Source organism: Botryllus schlosseri, chromosome 4 (assembly GCF_051294905.1).
Source record: "Botryllus schlosseri isolate E-star chromosome 4, Bs_hap1, whole genome shotgun sequence".
Classification (NCBI taxonomy): domain Eukaryota; kingdom Metazoa; phylum Chordata; class Ascidiacea; order Stolidobranchia; family Styelidae; genus Botryllus; species Botryllus schlosseri.
Window position 1 is genome coordinate 28926286 of NC_137239.1, and position 26416 is coordinate 28952701.

At 39.7% G+C, this 26416-nt stretch overlaps 2 protein-coding genes across 2 annotated transcripts; one reads left to right on the plus strand and one right to left on the minus strand.

Moving 5' to 3' along the window:
• The first annotated feature begins 199 nt into the window (after positions 1–199).
• LOC145437725 (protein unc-93 homolog A-like) lies at positions 200–3526 on the plus strand. Its single transcript, XM_080315006.1, has one exon. The coding sequence runs from the start codon at positions 472–474 to the stop codon at positions 1867–1869; it is 1398 nt and encodes a 465-aa protein (XP_080171132.1). The 5' UTR covers positions 200–471; the 3' UTR covers positions 1870–3526.
• LOC145437724 (uncharacterized) lies at positions 2853–26190 on the minus strand. The gene is made up of 13 exons (XM_080315005.1): positions 25985–26190; positions 25436–25477; positions 24277–24383; positions 13061–13230; positions 12283–12485; positions 11722–11831; positions 10811–10932; positions 9859–10117; positions 9129–9426; positions 8462–8657; positions 6013–6193; positions 4386–4536; positions 2853–3306 (listed from the first exon to the last, which is right to left on the minus strand). The coding sequence occupies exons 1-13, from the start codon at positions 26109–26111 to the stop codon at positions 3107–3109; spliced, it is 2166 nt and encodes a 721-aa protein (XP_080171131.1). The 5' UTR covers positions 26112–26190; the 3' UTR covers positions 2853–3106.
• Positions 26191–26416: the final 226 nt, after the last annotated feature.

The window sequence follows — 26416 nt, forward strand, 5'->3', positions numbered from 1 at the left end:
TCTATAAACCACAATGGAATAACATATTCATATTGAAATAATCCCGAATCTTTTCGGCTGACAATGGTCAAAGTCAGGGGTAATCAATCGTCAGCAACTATAACTATGTTCAAACACAAAATATAGTAATACATTTGAATAATATATTCATATTGAAATCGGGATACCCAACTATGTCCGGCTGAAACTCGTCGGCAACTAGTATAGAATTGAAAAGGACATTATAGGCCTACATCAACAACGGTATCACCGAAAATAACATCTGCTAATGAAAAATCGATCACTTCCAATACGGGATGAGGTGTAGTGTAGTTGCCATGCTGGCTGCCATTGCAGAGTAAATCTACACACGGGTTCGATTAATGACACCCTCATTATCATTAATCATGGAAGACGTTGGCATACAGGAAATGGATTGGTGATTGTCCGCAGACTAGGTGTAGCGTAGTACTATCTGTGGAAGCGTGTGGAATGTCGGCTGGAAATATGCGAAATGATGTACGAAAATCAAGGTGGCGACTGTACGTATTTTCGTTCGCGTACGGACTGGTTAGGGCGACACAATCTAGTACAATGAGCTTGCAAACTAGCGTGGAAGTCAAAGAAGACCGAGGCGCTACTAACGTACTGCTGTATTCTGTTATGTGTGTTGTGAGCCTCTTCGCGTACGTGCCTATGGTGACTTTGATAGGACGCAAAGCTACCTTGATAGCTGGTGAAATACCGTCTGTAACCTTCACCTTGTCGTTCGTGTTTGGACACGAATGGCTTGTGAAGACGACGGCTGCCTTGGTCGGAATTGGCGAAGCTCTCATGATCTCAGCATCTGGTGCTATTGCCACGTCGATAACAAGCCATGGTGGTGATGTTGACGGCAAAGAACGCAATTCAAATATTGGAATTCACGTAGCTATGCTGGGATTTCTTCAAGCATTGGCTAGCATCACGCCTGAACTTATCCTCAAGAACAGCGCAACCACGAGCCACCAATGGATGAACGATACTGTATCTGTTGCGAACATGGAGAATAGCAACATTTCAGAATGCGGTTCAAATGACTGCCCGTTTACGTACGCTTTCAAGGAGCAGTCTTCGCTCTATACGAAACTAATTCCGACCGATTCATCGTGGCATTTGTACCTTTACGTGTTGACAGCGGCTCAGTTCGTCGGGATCCTTTTGCATGTGGCAGTAACTCCCAATGACAAAGTCGCCCAGTATGACGACAAGGAAATTAAGCCGATTTTGAGGCCTGAAGCTACTAAAGTAGTTACAGATTTGAGAGATTCCGTTCCAAGATTAGTAAGACACATAACTTCTAAACTACGTATTTGTACGTTGCTAGTTCATTTGCAATACGGATTATTCTCTGGTTTTCTATGGTCCGAATTTGGACGAGCTTATGTGTCCTGTACAATTGGTGTTCAGCATTTAGGATTGCTGTTATTTCTGACTTACATGGTGTCATTCGTTACTAACTTGATAAGCAACAAATTCGCTTCCCGCATATCAATGACAACGCTGCATGTATTCAGCTTTACCGCAGAACTAGCAGTATACCTCCTTGCATACTTATGGCACCCTACGGTAAATTCACTATACGTACCTTATCTGCTAGCGGCTTTGATTGGAATCGCGCATTCCTTTCGGAGATTAGCGGCGTTCGACGTTGCCAGTCATTATTTCGAGGACCAGGACTCTTCGTTTTTGATTCACACTGGGTTCGCAGCTCTGGGAAACGCGATCACTTTCGCTTGGGCGAGCGCTCTGTGCGTGTACATTAAACTGTTCATACTCGCGGTACTGTCCTGCGTTACGACCGTTTTGGCTGTTGTTGCGGATTGTCGGTATGTTGCACGGTCGCAGTGAAGTAGTCGCAGCCTTATAGCGTGTGCCTAAGTCTAGTTGCTGCATAACTAGTAGAAGGAGAATTTGTCTGCGGCAATAAGTGCTATGGACTCTGGAATATTTAAAGATTTGTATGTTGATCGACCAGCTTTTGATTGCTTTTAGGCCTCTGTATATATTAATATGTTCAGTTTAAAAACGTGAATGATAGCCAAGCCATCGCTAAACCTCAACACGTTGACTGTACTTGTACAATGAATAATCTCGAGGAATAAAGATGCCCACCACATTACTATGGAAATAGGAATGTAAGTCGCTACCATTAGTGGTGAATAAGTACGGATGATTTAGTGGTGAATAAGTACGGATGATACAGCGTTCAAGGTTCGCGTTACTGAGTTGGACAACTAGATAGTTGTAGCTGACTAACTAGAGTAAAATGCCGTTAATCTAATTCTAATCTAATTTGAGAAGGGTTTCCTTGCTCTAATTCTAATCTAATTGGTTTAATGGTTCTATAGTGTAATTTAAATTCTAATCTGGCTTTGCTGTAAATGCCATAGAGCTGTGTAGTGTAAACCGAGTCAAACTTGCTGTACAGACATTTGCTATTCACATGCCGATGAGAATGAACTAAATGATTTGATATGACGTGAACTGATTCAATGTTCCAAGTTTTTGTGAATGCAGTAATTATAATATAATTTGAAACTGTGTAGCTATAATTCTAATTTTAATCTGATTTGAAAAAAACTGTAGCCATAATTCTAATTTGAAAAAATCTGTGATGCTATAAATCTAATCTAATCTGGAAAAGCTAAAGTTTTCCTGGTTGTCCAATGTCCATGTCTGGCTCAATGTGCAATTACGGTATTTCAATGTCTGTCGTCCACTAAAATATCTCACTACAGGTCCGTCGCTGGTACTATGGTTACTGTCAACCTCTATCCTTTATAACTAAAGTGTGATTCGTTATGCATCGTTCCTTTTTCAGAATACACAACTTATGTGTAAAATTCGTCTTTATTTCGTTCCGCAACACATAAAATCTTGTCACATCACCACGATATGAAGATGATGATTGGTTATAATGTAATCACGCCGAAACTGCACCGCTGTAGTATTCATCAATTTCATAGTGTGTACTGCATTGTAACTTTCCATTCTGTGCAGTATTGAAGACGAGAATTTTGATAAATGTCGACGCATAATAGCAATAATTTATAACTATATTATAGCAGGCAGGGTGAAGCAAAGGTTAGCAATTTTCGATGATGGATGCCCGACACTCATTTTCCGGTGTCGTGGACAGTGGATTCGACTTTTTTTTCTTGCGATTCAACAATAATCCGAGAGCCACACCCAATGTAAGACATGAGATTCCAATGATTGCTGCGAATATCGTTGAGTCCGGCATTCGCTTCCCGTCTTTGGCGTTTAAATGCGATATCCTGTCAACTGGAAAACGAAAATTGATGATATTTTGAAGAGTTACTTGGAGTGACAGGACCTCTATATACAATTGAATAATACATTCCTATTGAAATGAACCCGAATATTTTTATTCGTTGATGTATACAATGTTCTTTCCAATTCTCTGCTAGTTGCCGACGATTGCCTGCAACGAGTGTCAACCGAAAATATCCGGGTTTATTTCTTCGCAAACATATTATTCAAATATGACCATCTATTTATCATGCGGATATAGTTGGGTTTATTTCAAACGGCGGCTTCCTGAGTTCATTAATAATAGTACCGGCGAGTGGTATGAACGATATGAAAAATTATGATTGGAATTGGGCTTCCAGAGTTCAGGGTCAAGGAAAATATCTAGCTCTAGTTCCGTATTTTCAAAAGTGGTTCTAATTGTAGTTGCTAATTTTGAAAATCCCGTAGTTTGTAAAAAACAAATCCGTATCCCGTATAATACCAATAACACTGGTCAACACATGCTTTTAGGCAGACAAACTAAGAGTTGTTTCCGGGGTTCGGAAAGGCACTGATTCCGAATGTGACCTTGTTTTTTTCAAATTGGATCTTGTTTTGGAGATAACCCATGGGGCCATTTTGACCAAAACCTCCCATTTTTGCTGTAATGCCTGGATAGAAAATTGGCTTGGTCGTACTATTAAGTTCAGAAATTTAACATACTTGTTATTTTTACACACTGAAGACTACATTTAAATCAAAATACAGCAACAGCACTATATTTAGGGGTGATTGATTTGTCATAGCGGAAAATTATCGACACGACAGATTTCGCGTCGTCGGAAGGGGCCGTTCACACTTTCATTTGTGTGCCTTGGAGTCGACTTTTATCAAAATACAATACAAAATAAAAAGTATCTTCAGAACAAGAGCCAATCTGGCAAAACTAGTGTGATAGTCGTAATCAGCAACCTTAAAAACCCCAGAAACGACTCTCCGATGTTCTGCCAAAACAAAATCATTCTGTTGACCAGTGTAATGATTCACACATTTTCCGCTTATCCGATTCGTTAGATTTGGATTTTCCGCACAAAAGAATCCATGCATACCCATCGGAGACAAATTTCCGTCCGCAATCGCAGTTTCTTGCAAGTCAAAAGACTCGTCCCCTTCGTAGACCAAGACCGGCCCTTGCATGACCTGACTTCTCACGCGCGAATAATCGAACGCGTCTCTTTTTTGTCTTTCTGGAACGCTTGTCTGAAATCATAACTCAAACCAGACCGTTTGTCTCTGCAAATGGGTTTCATACACGACCCGCAACTCCCGTGTAGTGCCGTAGGCGTAATCCATGATATCGCACGTGGCCTGGCATCAATTTGATGCCATATGAAAGTTGTGGACTGGGACATGAGCTGGGAACAATTATTCGAGTACTTAATTCTGAATCGAGTATTAATTCTAATGGCTCGAGTTGAGTATAGTGAGAGCTGATTCCTTCGAGTGCTGAAATTATAGGTTCTTAGCCACAAATAGTTAATCAATCAATTAGAGCTAAAGTTTCGGTACTATTTTCCACTGAGGAAGACTGCAGCCTATGAAACACGTGGTAAGCATGCGGCTACGCATGTTGGTGGAAATGCCATATCTGCGAAGTCATGATTGGCTCAAAGCATTGTGACAAAGTGCAATGAAATAGATGTGGTCGAATAATTTCCATAGCATCTTCAATGTGTTGTGGAATTGCCATTATCTTCACTGTGGTAAAAGATATAGCTGCACGTCTGAACTTTCAACGTCATTTATAAAGTTCGAAAATGTATCTTAGACCAGTTTTGATTTAGTTGTCTCGGGTAACTTCTCGTGTATATTTAGTGGCACGTGTATGTGCCATTTTCTACATAATATCTTTGTAGTAATGATAATATTGAATTATAGTTTCCGCGTTTACGTTTTATATTGTACTGTATATGTATATTGTACTGTATATATACTGTTTTATATTGGGCTGTATCAGAAATAAATTATTTCACGTGTAAATTTTCGTTGGTATTTTCTTATCGATTAATTTACTTATCTATTTTTCACTATCTCAACACTCTGTGTACTCACAGAATTGGAAAACAGCATATTCTTGGTTTTCCCAAATTAGATTCGAATTAAAAATATAGCTGCATAGTTTTTCTAAATTGGATCAGAATTCGAATTTCTGAATTCGGTAAACTCGGACATTTATTCTAGTTCAGTTGATATCAAATCACAGTTAGCATTGGGAATGGCAAACGACTGTGCAGCAAGCTTGTCTCGTTTCGCGCTGTACATTTATCTCGTAGCATATACAAGAAAAGCAGAAATTAGATTAGAATCAGAGCAAGGAAACATAGAATTAGATTCGCAGCATCTTCCGGTAGTTGGTCTACTCAAATAACTTCAACTATCTAGTTTTACAAGTCTGTGTACTCCTTCAGGGGGCGACCGTGCATCTATCCATGTGAATTCTGTTTTTACTGGTATTCCTTTTACCGGACATTCTACTCACACCGCATATTTCTCACGCCCATTAAACCGATGTGTGCCCGTGCAAATACATTTGTCGGTGCACATAAAACGGTGATTATCGACCTGTTCAAACGGCGTGAACTTTTAAAGTAAGATAAAGTGCGCGCATCATCACACCGTAGATACAATTGTCAAACAATACGACATGCGTCATTTCCGATGGATATTTCAACTCACCTTCGCACAATCTCTGCGGCAAGCCGGGTCGTCATCGCCGTTATCGCACACGATTACATCACAGCGAAAGTAGATGTAAGGATATTGCGCGTCGTTGAATTTGAAAGACTCGATGGAGAAGCGATCCGAGAAGGTGTTGTTGATTTGGTTGTGGAATTGCACTGTGGAGTCCATCGGACACCTAGAAAAAGTAGGTTGGCTAATGTTGCTATGCACAAAGTTTATATGTCAAACATACCCGGATTTGGAGGATTACCCACATATGCTAACCTTTAATAACACACGCAAATCTCTGTCCTGACCAATTTCAATAATTTCAGGACGCAATTTCTTGAGGGCTGCTGGTATCATGGTTGTAACCAAGTCACAAGGTTCCGTGTCACTAGTCAATTCTACTATTGTAGTTTTGACTCCAGTCAAGTCGAGTTATTTTTCGTTCACCACGGAGTCAAGTCCAAGTTCAAGTGTAGCAGCAGAGGGTCTAAGTTGGTGGTTCCCAACCGGATGGGGGATCACCCCCTTAGAGGGGATTTTGAAATTTTTTATTTGAAATTTTTATGGTAGAACTGTTAGTAGTATTATGAAACTATTTCTTTACAATTGTATGTTTCTTTAGCGGGTTTTAAGCTAGGTGTATGTTTAAATAACTACGGTAGATAATACACCCCCTGATAAAGTGAGGCTCGCGAACATTCCGTTGGGCCCGTGACAGCCTCTCAGTCAAATTGCTACTAAGCAGGAAAAAGTCATACGGGATTCAGCACAAGGCCGCTGGTGAAAATGTTTACCTTTTTAATCCACCATATGAGCTAACGTGAAAAACATCCCAAATTCACTGATTCATAGCCATAGCAAGCAAACTTGCTGAATTATTTTTCGTCAGCCGCTACCCGACCGGTAAAAAGAGGTCAAATTGAGCGGTACTTTACCAAAGTGTAGTGCGGTCCGCACTCGACATTGTTCGGACATATCTGAATCAGTTTGGCCGTATATTGCTCAATGCTTAGTCAACAAATGGTTGAGCGTTAAAAAGCAACTTTTTTTAGTCACAGGCAACTTTTTCATAAGGGGGAATTTTAGCTCAAATATTGGCCAATGGGTCCACGAGACGATTAAGGTTGGGAACCACTGGTATAAGTAGTCTGTTGTGACTCGAATCCGAATCCACGTTATTTTGTTAAGTTTCGAGTTCAAGTCTTGACCAACCCGATTTTCACCCGATTTTCACAACTCTTCGGTGATATCGAATACCTTACATTCATAACAGTAAAATTCGGCACTCTCAGCAGTTTCTGAGCCTATTTTACAAACATATGACGAATACCGATTATATATGCTTCGGAGTTACAACGAAATGCCTGTCTTGGCCGACCTAGTATCGAGTCATGCGAAGTGACTTGAGTACAAGACGAGTCAATATATACATATTGGCTCAAGTCGCGTCGAGTCATTTGCCGTACGTAGGAAAATGACTCGAGTCATCAAGAAATCGCGGACCTCTGTCCAGCTTGGGTCAGTACAAGCCTCGCTCGTATAGTTGGCGCTATACGACTTGTGCCTAGTAGGCTCCTCCTCGCCACATGATCAGCGTAAGCCAGTGGTTCCCAACCTTTTTCGTCTCGTGCCCCCCTTGGCCGATATTCGAGCTAAAATTCCCCCCTATGAAAAAGTTGCCTTTGACTAAAACAATGTGATTTTTAACGCGCAACCATTTGTTGACTGAGCAATTAATGGTCAAACATAATCAGATATGTCCGAACTATGGCGAATACGGACCGCACTAAACTTTGGTAAAGTACAGTCAAATTTCACCTGTTTTTGACCGGTCGGGTAGCCGCTGACGAAAAATAAATCGTCAAGTCCGCTTGCTATGGACTTCAGTTGAATCGATGAATTTGGTATGTTTTCACGTTAGCTCATATTTTGGTTTAAAAAGCTAAACAATTTCACTAGCGGCTTTGTGCTGAATTCGGCTTGACGTTTTCCTGCTTCGTAGTAATTTGGTCGAGAGGCTTCGCGAACCCAACGAAATCGTCTCGTGAGCCTCACTTTATCAGGGGGTGTAATATCTACGGAAGGCATTTAAACATACACCTAGCTTGAAATCCGCCAAAGAAATATACAATTGTAAAAACAGTTTCATACTTAACAGTTTTACCATAAAAATCTAAAAACCTTGTGAACCCAGTGTATCTTCCGTTACAACCCTGAAGCCAGATTCAAAATCCCCCCCCCCCCCCCCGGTTGGGAACCACTGCACTACACAGTACTCCTGAAGCATTTTAGGAAAATCAGAATTGGTTCAGAACTAAAATTGGAGCATAGAAACATTTTGCAAATTAGATAATGGCCATTTCTCTCAAATAAGTTTAATTAGACTACTAGAATTTTCAAGTTATCAAAGCCCCGCGTGTCTATATCACATCAAAGAAGTTACGGGTGGTCTTACCCGCCGTTTATGAAGAGATATCTCGCGCGTTCGCCCGAATCCGTAATTTCGCTTGAAGGCAAAGCGATGCAGCGTTCGATGAATACTGTGAGGTCTTCGTCTTGACTTATGAAAGACACGCTGACGTAGAGACGTTCGCCGAGCCGCTTTTTCAGAGGGTAGTCGCCGCGATTGTATGGGTTCGAAAACGTTTCGTCTGAAAGAATCTCTGCTGCGTTGTACGACCAGGAAATGCTGATGCTACTCGAATATAGATCTGCCAGTAATCTAGATCAGTGCTCATCAACCGGCGGGTATATATGGGCCTGCTATATAGTAGGCCAACCATGTGTGCGATTTTAGGAGGATTTCCTCTTTTCTCTATAAAAGTGAATGGTCCTCCGAAAACGGTTAAAAATGCCCAAATTTCCACTTTTTCGCATTTCGAGTCAGTTGCTTTTACTTTCAACAAAACGTTTTAAACGAGACGTATTTATTTCCAAAAACTACGGTAGCCAGCCTATTAGTTGGATAAGTTTCAATAATCATGACGGTTGTATATAATTCCAATGATAGCCGTCATATAATGATAGGTGGTGTCGAATACTCTACTCAGCTCGGAGTTTAGTACTCGGATCAAATCGAATCGGAATTGGAATTTGGATAGCTCTATACGCGCGAACGATACCTTGATAAATCTCCATGACATGTTCAAACACGCCGTCTCCTGAAGAAAAATGCTGCACCGTATCCAGAGCGGCTGCGTCTCTCGAAAGACCTGCGCGCTTCGCCTCAAACGCCATAACAGCAACCTCCTCATCCATCGCGCTGTCTGGGTCGAGATGTTTCAAACCCACAGTCTGTCGGCGTCGATACTGACATCTCGCCGCGTAGGAATGATCGTATTCCCGTATGATGATGGAATCTTCGCCGTTCCCGGCGCCGTAATGGACGACGTTGGAATAGTAAACTACATCGCCGTCAACCTAGTATTGTTGAAATCAAAGGCGGTCAAAGTATAGTCTGGATTGATACACAAGTGGAACTAGATGTAATACCGTAAATCTCCACTCAATTACAAGTAAAATTAGACAGCGAGAGATCTTATTATGAGCAGTAAAATCGTGATTGTGGCACTTACCATATCACAGACATTGTGGGCCACTTCTATAATGGTAATTACAGGGAATTTGTATCATATAAATATGTATAACTTAATCTTAGTCATACTAACATTGTTCATTTAATATATGTAATTATCCTACACTAAACAAAATAGAAAATTTCATCCATACACGTGTACATAGTATGCATAAGTATGTTTTTGTTGTCTTTCTTACTAATTCGGAATTTAATTCAATATTCGATTTTTTGCTAATTCACTTATTCTAATTCCAATGTAACTCTGGTCTACTCACCCAAGTCCGAGTGTTACATTTATGCAGCGGTATAATGAAAGTCGCGTGGGTCGCATTGACCAGCGGACGACATTCATTTGCGTCTGTGACGTCACTGACGATCATGTTGTTCATCACCGATTCCGCAGTCATTCCCAGCTCGAACGGAATCTCGATTCTCATGTTGATGGAGTCGCATTTCACGCGAATGCATTCTTGAAAACTGCAAGGTTTCGTGTCTGTGGTGATGCCGGGTTGGTGCGAGTATTCGCGTGCCACTCTGGAAAAAGCGTAATGTAGAAAGCTTTGGACAGTTAGAAATTATACAGCTCTTCCAAATTAGATTAGTATTAGAATCATGGCTAAACATTAAAATGAGTGCCTAGAAATATTTCAACATAAGGAAACATAAAATTAGAAAGATCATTTGTTCAAGGTAGAGTTCACTGCGGGGTGAACCGGTTTAATATTTCAAAATCCAAAAAAGCTAGCTATTCCAGAGACCTAAGGTTATTTAAGTATACGAAGTATGGGTGATTGTGTGATCCGTCTCAAGTTATTGAAAATGCGGTAACGTCAAAACTAATTCCATTAGAGAAACGAAAGATTTTACTTGATATTCAACGTGGTTGTGAAACTGGAGCGCCATACTTTTACTTTAGTAAATATAGTCAATACAGCCAATAACAACTTCCGAATTGCTACACATGTGAATCTCCGTGGCTTACCCAGAATGGACAATGTTTCTAAACATATTTGTGATTCCCAAACTATATCCTATGATGGTGATACACGTATATGTTACCCATGGGGTCCAAGTATGTCACTCATTAAAACAATGAAAAAGACAATCTTCCTAAACTGCTCTTCAACTGACAAAAATTCTGAATTGAAACACGGTGATTTGGGGAATTATTCCTAAGGGTTATTCCAAAGATTCCCTAATACAATCATGACTATCTGTTATGATTACCTCGTGCCATCCTGGGATATGATACGTTTGCATTCTCGGTGTCTTGACTTGATCCCAGATTCACAGTCGCACAGCGACCAGCTGCCCCATTCGCTGTAAACGTTGCCACATGATTCGTCGTCCTGCGGTCATCAAATTCAAATCAACATATAGTAATTGGTCGTTTGCCATGACTCATGAGCGATTGTAAAATAATAATTGGTCAATTGCTTTATAGCACACTGTCAATAACTTCAACCTGCAGCCTAATCAGCAGATATTCCGAAGATTTTGAATTTTTATCTTCAAGCGCATTTGCAAAACTTACGAGCATATATTTAAACAGCTTTACAGCAATTGCTTTCGCTGGGGCACGAAACGAACCAGAAATGCTGCATCTGGACAACGGTAAGCTATATAGGAACAGATCAATATTCCTAGCAGAGCAGTTGCAAATTATAGTACTCTTGACTTCCCGCTGCCGCGTTGCGAAGTCACGAGAATTGCCGATATCTCAGTGTGAGATCGACACAATATTATCGGCGAGCTATTACTGTGAATACATGGCTGTGGAAAATAGGTGCATTATTATTAGGTACATATGTATTACAACCATATACCGTATATAGGAGGCAAATCAGGCCGTCGGCACTTTCTGGTAACAAATTTTGCATCATGGAGCCTAAATACGAATGATGAATGATCACATTGACCCTATCTAAATACCAATAATAAATTGATATCAGAATAATCCGTTACGCCGAGAACAAATGTACAAATACAAGGATTTGACCAGCAACCGTGTGGCAAGAAGATGATATTTTGAAAGTTGCCCGCACGATGCCAATTGCCTGCCCGCTGAAATCGTGTCGTTGAACATTCGTGTTTCACACAAATTTTTCAGTATAGTGATAAGCCTATAGTGCTCTTACTTCGAATAGGCAATGGTGAACGGAATCGCAGTTCGAGGCGTTTTTCATGCAAACAGCTTTCGGACTTTGCGTGAGCCCGCCAGAGCACATGTGCGTATCTTTCGGACATGCTGCAGTATAAAACGAAATGAAGACATGGGAAGTCGTGTATTGAAAAATAGCAGACTTGGAACACTAGATAATTCTAGATATATGGAATGTTCTAGTTGCATAATGAGACTAATTAGAGCGAAATTCAGGTAGTAAAATTCTGCTTATTCTAATTTCGGGTACAGCACACTGTATAATACGAAACGACCCGAGTTTGATGTAGAAACATTTGCGGTTCTCATCAAGTTTTAGGGAATGAAGTAATTCTGATTACTATCTAATTCGTGAAATGTTTCTATGGTCTAATTCAAATTTTAATCTATTTCTATGATTTTGCTGAAAATGCTACATAAGAACTGTATGTATATTGCGAAACCTAGAAAAGTGTGTAGCCATAATTCTAATTTTAATCAAATTTGGAAAAGCTGAAAATATTCCAATTTTTCAACTCTTAACTAAATTAATACCGACCGCATGTCGCTGTCTCTCCGGACCCACAGTCGCTCAAATATCCTCTTACATCACTGGATTGTAAACACAGCGATCTTAGTTGACATTGCTTGGAGTGGTTGGCGCTTTTCCTGTGTTCCAGAACTCTGTATTCCGCTGTCCAATCACGGGATTCTCCGAAATCATGTGTTGTACTGCAGTCCATGATGACCGAGTATAGTTTTCTAAATTTAATCGGTAAAGTAACATGGAAATCAGTTGCAAATTGCAGCATTCGGAATTTATAGTATATACTATGTCGTTAAGTCTAAAAAATTCTAAAAGAGGTTTCTACAAGAGTCCAAACACGTTCTATTCAGCGAGGACGATTTGATCCGTACTTCGCGTGTATTTGTCATAATACAATGTAACCCCATTGTGAAACCAACATATTGCTTGGTTTAGGAATCGGACAACAGCGCGAATCTCCGAGCTCTTATGATACATTTGAGCTTCTTGGAGGTACAGAACTTCAATATACTATTGAATAGTATATTCGTATTTAAATAAACCCGAATATTTTCGGCTGACACTCGTCGGGGGTAATCTACTAGTTACTGACGATTACTTCTGTCGAGTGTCAGCTGAAAATATTCGGGGTCATTTCAATATGAATATACTATTCAATCTTATGATACACTTGATAGCAGGTCATCGGCACTTTTGCGTATATATAACGATATTTATAACTTGAGACAAAATCAGGACTCAAATGATTCTATGAAAACGTCTTGGAATATATACCTCAATGAACACTAACCTTACTTCAGATCTTTCAACGTCCTCGAGCGCAAACACGTGCAAGTATCTAAGTGACCGCTCGCTATCAATCGCTAAGGTAGCGGATCCGCAATACGGCGAGACTTCGTGTATGTAATGCGTCGAATTCGCGCTTGTGTTCTGACACATAGTTCCATCGCTGGAATGCGTCTGAAATGAGGCGATGGATATTATACCAGACAAGAGACAACTAGTAATATGATTCTAGTAATCTGATTATAATATAATTCGTGAAACATTTTTGGTCTTCGTGAAAATACTACGAGAACGGTATATAGTGCGACACGAGCCATGCATGGTGTACACCAGGGGTTTCAAACTCAAGTTGCGTCGCGGGCCGGATTCAGATCTTCAAATAGCTCGCGGGCCGGACCAGTCACATTACTCCAAAATGTTACCACAAAATCCATGCCTGTGTTGTCCACTTGAATACTCATTTATACAGCCTACGGATCGTAGGTCTCTATTATATCAACACTTTTGTTCGCAAACAATGAATTTGACAAACTGACGATGATTGGTCGGTAGAATGCAGTTATATAAATTTTCTAAAACAATGAGTTTATACGTTGGCATATTGCTATGATGGCTTTGTTTTAGTCGTAATCTGGAAATAGTCGTGTGTATGCGTTACGAGGAATCAGGGATATCCCTGTGAGGAAGACACGAGTTTTGACTGAGAACACGGACGTTGAAATTTGGTTCATTATACTAACATCGCGATCCGTTTTTTTTTCTGGAAGTCGAGGAACTCTTAAGTCATAAGCGTAAATGAAGTGCGACCACAGATACTTTAAACAGATTTTTTGTATAACAAATATGTCCTCCATGTATAGCCTACACACCGGTTTCTAAATGGGGTTTTCACTTCTGTGAATAACTACGTCTAGGTAGGGTTACCATATTTTGAAGTCGGGAAAGAAGGGCACGTTAATCAAATCATAAATATCAGTTTACCGCAAATCGAAACAACTGGTTTTGAAATATCTACTGTAAATTTTGTTGTGTTGACTAAAAAAAGACTGACTCGACTCCCGAACGTCCGCATTGTGTAATGTGCGTCATTTATGGAATTTTAAGCTGGCCATGTCCATTAGCTCAGCTGTCAACGCTGTAAAGGAGGACGCATTTCCAAAAAAACGAGGACATTTCCTATTTCACGAAAAAGGAGGACCTATAGTTTAGGTCCATTTTCCCACATCATTAATAACTCAGTGTGCACGTTTTCCTTCTCGGAATTAGGTGTCAATGGCGGAGACTTGTTGCTGATGGCCATGACATTGAAACCGTAGCGCCATTGTCGGATGATCATGATGCGGCCTATGAACATACTCAGCATTTTCTGTCTTATTCAATGGAAGTATTTAGTACTAAAATTATCACCGTTTGTCGGAAATGTGCTGCATAATACAGCCCCTTTTCAGAATCGCTTCGCGGGTCGTATGTTTGACACCCCTGGTGTACGCTGTACATGTACGTACATGCATTTGCCAATTATTGCTTAAGAATATGAACTTTGATTTGTAATGAGCTCAACTTGATTTTGATGTATTTCTTTGTAACTCGGAATTTCATTCAATTTCCAAGTTATTGCGAATTAAGTATATTAATTCTAATCTATTAATTGGAAAATAAATTTGTAGGAGTTATTCTAATTCTTATCTAATTTGGAACAGCTATAAATATTTTAATTGTCCAATTCTGTATTGTACCTTGTTAATAGGTGAAAATATAGTGTTTAAGATTATAAAATTTAGAATGTAGACTATGCTATTATGTGAGGTTAAATGACTACCACGTAAATTTGTAAGTGAGACATAGCATACCAGATTGTGATTCTTGAAGTAGGCTATTTGAACGAATGAAAAATATCCACTCTTTGAAATGGTAGTTCGCAATATGTAGATTCATTGCTAATTCCATCAATACAAGAGTGCGTGTTTATGCTGCAGATTATCGGATTCTCCTTCATCAGCTTTTGACGGAAGCGGATTTGGAAGGTGTTTCATATGGTGCCGCTAACTTGATTTAGTTATTGTGGTGTAAAAATGAAAAATGGTTATTACACAAAACCTCCCAATCACCCACAACACAAACGAGATATTGGCGATAAAAGAGAAGCACTCGTAATCGACCCCATTTCACACGCGGAAATACATATGGGAAGCCTCAAATGAGCCCAAAGCAATGCCGACTGTATCTTCGATCTCTCCGGCTGATTACCATCAGTATATCGAGACTTGTCGACTGGAAATAGGCTACGTCTGTTGCATATTTCCGAAAGCGTCTAGGTGTTAACATACAGCAGGTATGTTTATTTCCTTACTAAGAGATATTCGTATCAAGGCATGTAACTGACAGATAAGAAATGGATAACACACGGTCCCCATCGCGACAGACTTTGACTACTAGTCAAGTTGTCTAACTAATTACAGCGAAATACCAGTATCTAGTTAGTAAATTGTTTTCATGCTCTCATTGTAATTATAATGACATTTCTGGTCTTATTGAAAATGCTACAGAACTTTAAGTGCGAAATGAGCCAAGTTCGGTGTACAGACATTCGCCATTCTCAAGCTGTGTAGCTATAATTCAAATTCTCATCGAATATGGAAAAGCTAAAATTGTTCTATAGTTGTCCAGTCCAACTATGCTTCACGGTTCTTCTCAGTGCAAAAGTCAACTTAGGGATGAGAAGCCGGGTCCAACTACAACCGGGAAATTTGTAGACTGCGTCTTGAAAACCCTCTAACTTTGTGTATATCTGTTATCGAGTAGATGTAGTATATGGCGAGGTAACTATCTTTGTCGATCGCCCACTTGGGTTTGAGCATTTTGGAAACAGTGGTAATTTACTAGTTTCTGTTTTCGAAACAGTGAAGAATCGGCAAAACGGGGATTAGCAGCGTGATGAAGCCCGTATACTGTGTGAATGCTTCAGTTGATTGAGACGCTGTTCACGCATTTGAAGTTGCAAGTAAACTCAGTTGCATAGGGAGGCACATATTTGTGAAACTTAGATCCAAAGAACTTCTTGGCGGTACGGAACTTCAATTTACAATTGAATAATATATTCATATCGAAATAAACCCGAATATTTCCGGCTGACACTCGTCAGGGGTCATCGCCAGCAACTAACGGAGAATTGAAAAGAGCTTTATATCAACGATCGTTTCGCCAATAAAATCTTATTTAAAACACGTCCTTACAAGTCGCTCTATAAGCTATAATCTCGTGTTTCGATGGTATTCGTCAACCATCAATGATGTCACTTCAAACTGAAAGTAATACGGGCATTATCGCATCAGCGAATGCCTCTGTATGAAAATACTGTCACAACACTATATTCAAGAAGCTTTAGCGATAATCATATATTTGCTGTAACGTGGCTATGTTTATCCTACCGTTATGTCACACACGCAAAGCCGAGATCAGCAGCCAACACGTGAACTTGATTCGGTACAGCTAGCTAGCTACACAGGTGTTTAGGCGAATGTGTCATGTGCACAACAAAACCACAGTATGAAATCGCACAGCTGTATAGCGATGCTTTCAAATTGGATTTGCTTTGCACCTTGTTTAATTTATTGAAATTCAGGGAAATATGTATTATACGCAAGTATCGTGTTTGTGTGTGTATCTGTTTGTTTGTTTTATGAGGTGTTCATGGTGTTTGTCGACCACCATTGGTCATTTACACCAGGCCGATATTTTTCATTTTTATTTCCTTGACTGTCGACTCATAGCACGGCCCACTTCTAGGCTTTTTGTAAAACACCGCTTAGGCGGATGAGGTGGCGAGGGGGAGCGTAGATAAACCTCCAACACTTAGGTATAGGAATTCTGAAGTCGACCTCGGTCGGACTCGAACCCGCAACCCATTGGTGTTGCGGCCGCGGATTCTACTGCGCTATCTCGCCACCGTTGTGTGTGTTTGTTGACTACAATGATCATCATTTGCAACAGGTCGACTGTCTTTTATTTTGATTCCGTATCTGTCGACTTGTGGCACGGACCACTTCTAGGATTTTTTAAGGCACCGCTTGCGCGGATCAGATGACGAGGAGGAACCTATAGATAAACGCAACTACCATATAATTATATTTGCCATATTAGACTAATTAGCGAAATGCCGATCATCTAAGTCAGTGGTTCCCAAACTTTTTCGGGGTCAGGGCCAAATTTAGAATTTCAGATCACGGTCGGGGCCACACGGATACAGGACTATTAAACGGACCCAAATGTCATCAAAATATGAAAATTGGCATTGTTCTGATCAATCACTTGACGCCATTGGTCATTGTTATGATCATTGTGTTGCTGCGCTCCCATTGTTCAGAACAGTCGACCTTTGGAGGCTATTTCGGAGTAGTTTTATTGCCCTGGCGAGATTCCAATTTGCATTTTTGGAATCAGTGCGAAACTAGCTTTCGATAAAGACCAGACCCATCAAATTATGCGGACGCTTCGGTCGTGAGCTATAGGACTAGCAATTTTGCTGCTTTCGAGGCGATCTAGTGAGTCAGGTTGTATAGCTATACGCGCGAAACGCGAAAATTTTCTGTCAATTATGATAGGGAATTGCATATATATTGCCATCAAATTTTATCCTCTCTCTGCTCACGTAATCAGTTTTACTGGTAGAGCCGAGGGAAGTGTGTTTGAAAAGGTCATAATCATAATCAATATTCAAACATCTTCGAACGTATGTAGGCCTATCCGTTGGCAGGAACGAAACAGCACTTCGTAAGCCCCCCCCCCCCCAAAAAAAAAAAAAATATATATATATAGTAAACCTGGGTCTTGGGCTCCCATAGGGTGATAAACCTATCCCTACCACCTTGTTCGCTTTTCCCACGAGACTGGTTGTACTGTTAAGTGAGCCAGCGCGAGGCGCGAAAATTTTCGATAATTCATGATAAGATCTGTATGTATTTTCGGGAATTGCATATATATTGCTATCAATTTCTTGTTCTCGCTGCTCACGTAATCAGATTTACCTGTAGAGCTGAGTGAGGTGTCTTGGAAACTGTAGGGCCCATTACTATGATTTCGTAACATGTTATTTCGTGACCTCCTGTCTGCTATATCAAAAAAATATAGCATCGCCCAAACAGGCTTCTAAACTAAGAGACGCAGACGATTTCAAATTGGTATTTCTATTTCTTCACTGGAATATAATTTTTCCATGCGGGATGGTATTTGTCTCGTGAGGTTAAGATTGCCAAGGCAGTATTTTGTGTTTATAACGACGTTTTCGGTCAGCATACGCTTCTAGCAGTCCTGTTCGGCCAGGGTTTTCTTGCTTGGTGCGTCGTGGCGCGGTAAAGGCTAACGCCGATATGCCCAATGCCCATTTCTATAAATCTTGCGCATTTTTTTCTTGGGGATGAGTACCCAAAAATCAAGATATTTGGCAGCATGAAATCACGCCTACAGCAGAAAAGTTGAAAAAGATGCATAAACTTTTCATAAAATACTCTATAATTTATGCTGATATACTGATTTCTTATTGCAACCTCGTCGTATGAGTTATTGTTCAAACAAGATCAAGAACATAACAATTGTAATTTGAAAAACCGGTGTAGCTATAATTCTAATTCTAATCCAATTTGGAAAAGCTGAATATCTTAGTTGTCCAAGTCTGTCCGAGGATATCAGTTCAACAATACGATATGGGGTTGGCCGGGATCAGATGAGCAATTCATTCCCGGTGAATATTTCGTAAGTATGACTGTCCAAGATGAACAGCTATTTATATCAAAGCGGACAAGAACACTCCTAACACTCTCGGTTATTTTATAAGCAACTCTCACTTATATTAATTTGTGCTTGTAACCAAACGTTGAAATTACACCATGCAATCTTTGATAACGCAAAGCACCTCTTCGCGGTTGTTGTTGACCCCTATAACGATGTGTACATAACTCAATTCTTAGCTTGGATTTAACTAGGCTTACCATATTTCGGAATCCGGAAAGCACGACAGCCGAAACTGAAAACAGCTGATTTTGAAATATTTGCTGGAAATCTTGTTGTGTTGACTAAAAAACTGGCCATCACTCTGATTCGACTACCAAATGACCTGCTCGAGCGTCCACATTATACCTTTTCTGCGCCATTGAAACCGATTTTTGGTTGACCCTGACGATTAGCCTACCTGTAAAAGCTGTAAAGGATGACGAATTGCCTTTAAAAAAATGACATTTAGGCGTCCTCGCAGGACATTTTCAATTTCCTCAAAAAGAAGGACAAATCCTCCTACATGAGGAGGTATATGCTGGTGACCCGAATTGAATGAATAAAAGTTACCGACCGCTCTCAAATATACGTATCAGTAATCAAGAAAATGTTTACTCATGTACAAGTAAAAGCTGCGCTATGCAAGGCGGGTGAAATCTACTTCACGTAGAAACATAGGCGGCCGGTAATGAAGTACTTCTTCCTTTATCGGAGTACTCAAGTGGATTGAGCTATACTTGCTCAAGTGAGTATAATTTCAGACTGTTTCCTAGAATACTTGATAGTTTTCAGTTTTAAACAAAACTATGTTCTCAAACGTTTTAGACACCCCCCCCCCCTTTATGATAGTGACAGCTTCGTGCCCCCTTCAGATGCTTTCGCGCCGCCTGAGAGGGGTGCCCCTCGAGTCTGAGAATCGCTGGTCCAGAGCTAGAATACTTGCTGTATACTTCGAGGAAATCGCTATTAATCATTGTACTGGAGTAGGACGTTACTTCTCTATCTACTTGAGTACCTACGAATAGCCCGTTGACCCCCTCCGAGTATGAGATACCTCGCTGGTTATAGATTTGAACATATGGGCAGAAATTGTTGACGACAGTTGCATATGTCAATTCGTACCCACGAATGTATGATAGGAGACGACAATTCTCCGACGTTCAAATGAAAGATATTCCCGCGGTTTAATTCGGAAATCCGCCATTAAACCCGAAATGGTATTTAATCTTCTAGCATAACATTGCAATTGTTGATATTTCCCACCAAAGTCCCAAGACTACCGACTATTACTGACCACCGATGCGCTTTATTGAGCCGGCTCCACTATACGAGCCACGTTGTCTTCTACATATGTTGTCAACAAACAGACACGTTTATATATCAGCCATCAACTTGACACAAAGCTAAGTTGGTGTAGTCATGCATATTTTGAGAACGCGTCTTCCATCGTTACACTTCCTCGTGTGAATTTCTCGAGTGTTGGTCTGAGCCCCGCGCGCGAGATGAGTATCGTTCCAAAAATTTTAAGTGTGCCCTTTGATGGGTCGGCCACGGTGTTGAAAGTGGTGCGATAATTGTAGATAAGAGTTTTTACGGGGTTTATATCGTTGTCAATAAAGCGCTTTTAACATTAAGTACACGTGCTTGAGACGGACAAAACGCGAGGGCGCAAATTAAAGCTATCGCTGAGAAGTCTTGAAAAGTTGGATTGACATTTGACATCCGCAATGACAGAAATCAAAACCTATTACTTATATATCATGCCTTTTATGCGTCAATTATACCTCTATTATATAGCCAGATTTGGACAACTATAATTAAATACAACTATATAATGATAATTCTATTTGTCGCATTAGTTTTGTAAGAGCGAAATGCCGGTGACCTAATCCTAATCTAATTTGTGAGATGTTTCTACGCTCTCATTTTAATTCGAATCTAATTTCTAGTTTTCACGCAAATGCTACAGGAAAACTGCATAGTGCGAAATGAGCAAAGCTAGGTGTACAGACATTTGCCAGTCTCGTCCCTATTGGGATGTATCCCGCCGGCCATCCGACAGTCGACGAGCATGTCCACTAAGGCTCTTTAATTTAAGCCTACACACAAAATTTGGTTCAATTCCAGCCAGTAACCGCTTTGCTGCAGGAGAAGAAAGTTTCTATTTATTATATAAAAATAAATATTAAAATATTTGAAATTTTTCTGTTCACCGCATGAAAGTGTTAGGCTGTCTATAGAATCGATGCTCACCAAATTTGGTTCAATTCCAACCAGTGGAAGCGGAGCTGTTGGGCGTCGAAAAATTTGGATTTGAATAAAATAGTATTTACGGTTAGCACATGTATAATAAATAAACAAAGAATCGGTCACCGTAAATACTATTTTATTCAAATCCAAATTTTTCGACGGCAATTACTCCGTTTCCACTGGTTGGAATTGAACCAAATTTGGTGAGCATCGTTTCTATAGACAGCCTAACACTTTCATGGGGTGAACAGAAAACTTTCAATTTTTCTAGTATTTATTTTTATATAATAAATAGAAACTTTCTTCTCCTGTAGCAAAGCGGTTACTGGCTGGAATTGAACTAAATTTTGTGTGTAGGCTTAAATTAGGTAACCTAACAATTTTATCAAGTAGCCAGTACGATTTGAGAAAAAGTCATTTTTGAAGAGCCCTAATGTCTACATTCAAGTCGAAATACAAGCAATTACTAATAAATAAATACAGTCCATCCTCAAGATTACCGGACCACGACTGACCTATCGATCTCGCTTCCCATGACATGGCGCCCTATTTCTTGTCGCTTTCTTTTTCCATACTATCTCCTTTACTTTCATTCAGTGCTCAATGTGCATGCCTCCTCATTACATCGCCTAGGCCAAGGTGGGTGTCTGATTCCATAGACTGCTCCAAGTCGTTTCGACATCTTCCTGTCTTTTCATTGTATCGCATTTTTTGTGGTGTACTTAACTGATAAAATTGCTAATAAAGCAATGTTGATGATGATGATCTCTGATTTGATATGAACTGGACTTTATTTTTGTTGCATTTCTTTCTAACTCCGAAATTCATTCGATTTCCAAGAGTTTGCGAATTCAGTAATTATGATTCTAATCTAATTCGAAAAAGACTGCTCTGATTCCAATTCTATATTCTCATTTGCAAAAGCTGAATATATTCAAGGAGGGAAACTCTGATGTACCACGTTGCAGTCCGATAACATAGCTTGCAGGTAAAGCAGCTTTCGTGCTTATTTGATTAGGTGGTCTGTATCTGGACGGTTTCTCCACTGGTTGTGGGATCGAAGCATACAAACTAAAAATAACAAAAGAAATTGTTCATACCAGAGATATTACAATTACACTTTGCGGCAATGGAAAATCAGAAATGTGTCTTCGAAATCTCCTTTTAAATCGTAATTAGCTTAAGTGGGTGCTTAAGTAGGACTCACAACATATATTGGAGTTTTGGGGCAACTATAGCATCATTATTTAAGATTAGCAGTACGATCAATTTCATATATCGTGATTGTCATTACAATCACACGAAGAGTACAAAAATGTTTATCTATTATTGTGACGATTTTGACACTCTAAATTTTCCCACTTTGAGTGTCGCCATATAGGACATAGGTAGAGCAGGGTGTGTAGGAGCTAGCGGCGCCGGAGAAACTAGTATAATGGAAAAGACGGCCCAATTGACATTTAGCATACTTAGCCACCTGGCCTCAAAAGCGTAACTATACTCGAACTAACAGCTTTTAAAAATAAAACGTATAGTAAATATAGCTTTCTAACAACATAAATCCACCCATGATTAGGATTTTAGTAGGGAATGCAAACAAATGCGATTAATGGAACATATTGCAATAGTGAGATATCAGACGTGCCTTTCATCCAAAGATATATCGCCAGATTACCGATAAAAGAGTCATCAATTAGCACGTTTGCTTTTACATAAATGGCGCGATAGTGCTTCACAAATTATATTTATCCGGGTACCAAATATGGATTATGGGTGACTTAGTATATGCCAGTAATCGATTTTGAATTCAGCATGCAAAGAAATAGCTTTTCTAGTAGCTTTAAATCCGCAAATTTCAGATGGACCGGCATTGCTATAAGTAAACGGCTTTATCTGATAACATCATTTCAGTACGCCCTGTCAAACAATATTTGAAGGGCGCGTTGACGTGTCGGCAGACGTGTGCGATCGGTATCTTCTTTTGTATACATGTTTTAGGAATCAATTTCCCGTCGATTTCAATGTCACTAGCATATGAAACGTGTTTATAGATTTGAGGAATCCGCTAGTGAGGCATTTACAGAAGATTTGGCCAACCAGATAATTTTAGGGGTCTTAATTAGACCAGGGGTTTAGAAATATTGATAAAATGCGCTGTAAAAATCTAATTCTTTATTGAACTCGATTAAAAAGATTTTTTGTAAGATATCTCATCAGGATATTGGTCCAGTTATAATTTTAATAACATATTTTTGATTTTATTGTTCGTGAAATAGCCCGACCTCAAGCCCACGCGTTTTCAAATGTTTCGGCTGCTAAACATCCAAGAAAACCAAAACGGAAATGAATTATCTCGGATCACAATTGGACCAAAGATGCTATAATGACGTGAAAAATCGTATTTTATGAAAAAAGGTTCACAGTGCACAACCTACCAAGGTTCGTTTGTGAACGTGAACCTCTAAATTTCAGAGGTTCACATACAGAACGTGAGCGTGAACCTCACGTTCACACCATCCCTAAAAAACTTTCTAGAATTATTCGTACCCTCCCGCATATTCAGTAGGAGGGCGGACGCATTAAAAGGGTTCAACCAAGTCACAAAAACCGCGAATATACAAACGTCCAGTCAAGTTTGTCTTAATACTTGAACCAATATTTGACTTGAACGCTTTGTTTTGGCATTAGAGTGGGTGAATTATAATCGCGCGTCGTATTCACAAATATTTGCGATCCGGCTGTATAATCACGCAGGCATTTCAGCTGCTGCTGCGTCGATTCTCATCAAACCCTTCCATCACCGATACGAGTTTCGGTAAAAAGTCATACGAGGGCGAATGGCTCGGAATTATATCTATATAATTTACAGAAAGTCTAATCCGGTTCGGCGTTGAATAAAGCCAAATGTTTGTCTTTACATATATCCGATTCTGATGACTACCACAGGATGTAAAACACCGGTGCAAGGTCGCAATAAGGTTAGCTGATGAGGCATATAATTGTAAAATGTAGCTTTACATTGTGAGTACCGGTATAGTGTAATATGCTCCCGCCTATCAATGCGCACTGATTACGTACTGGTCATTATTATCCTTGCGATTATATAACGTAGGTATTACGCTACTAATTGCTGATTGTTGACACCTTGAAATAAGAATATAAATCATCTGAAACATAGATTCTGCTTTAGACAGTATTTCTTACCACAATATTCTCACGGATTCCCAAGCCTTTAGGAAGCTGCTTCCTGTCGATAAACATCTTCATATAGTCGGTGGAGCATGCGATTTCTGCCACAAATCGTCCATCACCTGTGAGTGTTGGATTTAAATATGGATGGACCAGGGTTGTAATGACTCGAGTCGCGATTTTCTGATGACTCTACTTGACTCCAGTCATTGTGCATGACTCGAACCAAGTCATATGACTCGAGACTCAGAGGGGCAAAACCGACATTTCATTGAAATTTCGAAGAATATAAAGTAGCCACACTATTGGGATTTCGTCTATTGGTACTGGTACTTGAAAATGCGACCAGAAACTGCTAAAAGTTAGGAAAATTAGTATATTCTAAATGTGAACCCTTCGATATCACCAAGCATAGTTATAAAAAGTGGGCTTAACAAGACTTTAACTGGAAACTGAGCTGTCTACACAATGACTTGGACTCGGACTCGAGTCATAATACCATGACTCGGACTCGACCCTCTGCTCGCTGACTCGGACTCGGACTTGACTCGGTGGTGGATTGAAAATGACTCGACTTGACTCGAGTCAAAATTGCAAAAGGGAGAATGACTTGTGACTTGGTTACAACCCTGGGATTGACTCGAACTTGATGAATAATTGGGGTGCTGTAGCCTCACAGCTCCTCCCCGTCACCTTATTGCCATTTGTGGACGAGTTTTAGGAAATATCTAGGACTGGGCAATATCAAGTACCATTTATTCGACCGAAAATATAATAATGCCTGTTTTGCATCATATATAGATGAGAGTGGAGACTCAAACCGTGGCATTCGGTATCGGTTGGCAACCAAACCAGTTTGTCCGTAAATTATTCGGCGTAGTTATTTTTCAAGTGCTTCGTTGACCTCGTTTAACCGGATAATTGTTATTTCGATGAAGGTATTAGACGTTTTGATCCAAGAGATAGAATAAGGTTTCGCTGGAATTCCCTGTACAAGCCGTAACGGAGATACACAGACTGCACAGCATGCACATCGGGGTAACGGGGGACTGGTTACATATCAGAATTCAAGAATATATTTAGTGTTGTGATTCGTCGGAGTTAAAAGATTGAATTTCATCCCGATTAGACACAAACCATACAAGGCCTTGATGCTTACTCGCAGATCACTCACCTGTGTCGTCAGGAAGCGTACCTGGTGAGTCCGGCGACATTTCTGAGAATATACACAGCGATATTGGAAATGTGATAGTTGGGCGCAGGAATAGATAGTTTTAGATAATAGATAGATTTATCATTTTTGATTTCTCATTTGACAGACTCAAGTCACGGAAACAATTCTGACGATTCTTAAAGTGTTTGCATTGTTACCGTTACCTGATGCATGTGTAAGTTATATTTGTTCACATTATCCTTTTCATTAGTGTTTTCTTACGTCCAATAAAGAATTATTGTGATTAATACGGATCAATTATGAGTAAAATAAAAAATTAGAGAAATTGACATTTCTTCAAAATTTGGGACACTTCAGGAAATATTTTGGTATTTTGGTAATTAGTTTAAACGTAAGATATTGGTAGCTTTCACACTCTATTTAACGTCCACTTGCGAATGAATATAACTTTATTAGGTAATTAGTTTGAAATACTAAAACACAATACAAAAAAAATCAGCCAACTAAAACTTCTGCAAAATTTTGTTACATGGTGCCCTCATACTGTACCGTAGTCGTAATATTCCTCGGAGTAAACATGATCTTGCAAGCTACCGCATGCCGGTACAGACACAACATGTACAACAAACACGGCTGTCCATAACGTTTCAGTATTGATTGAAAACATTCCGGCCATTTCAGAAATTAACGAACTAGCAACAGAAAGTTCAAAATCTGCACGCTCACTATAATCATCTGTGTGACAGTGTAAATTTTGTTAATATAGAAAGAGCAATACACTAAGTATGTTGAGAAATAATCATAAAAACATGATATAGTAACAATATATTCCGTTGGACTCGCGATAAATTATTATGCGTTTGTCTGCTATCGAAAACATTACAACAATCCGCCCGACGCTATGCAATGTGCACAAGAAAAGATAGAGGCTATATCCCGGAAAATTACTTTCACATATTCATAATATAATACATCCGAACG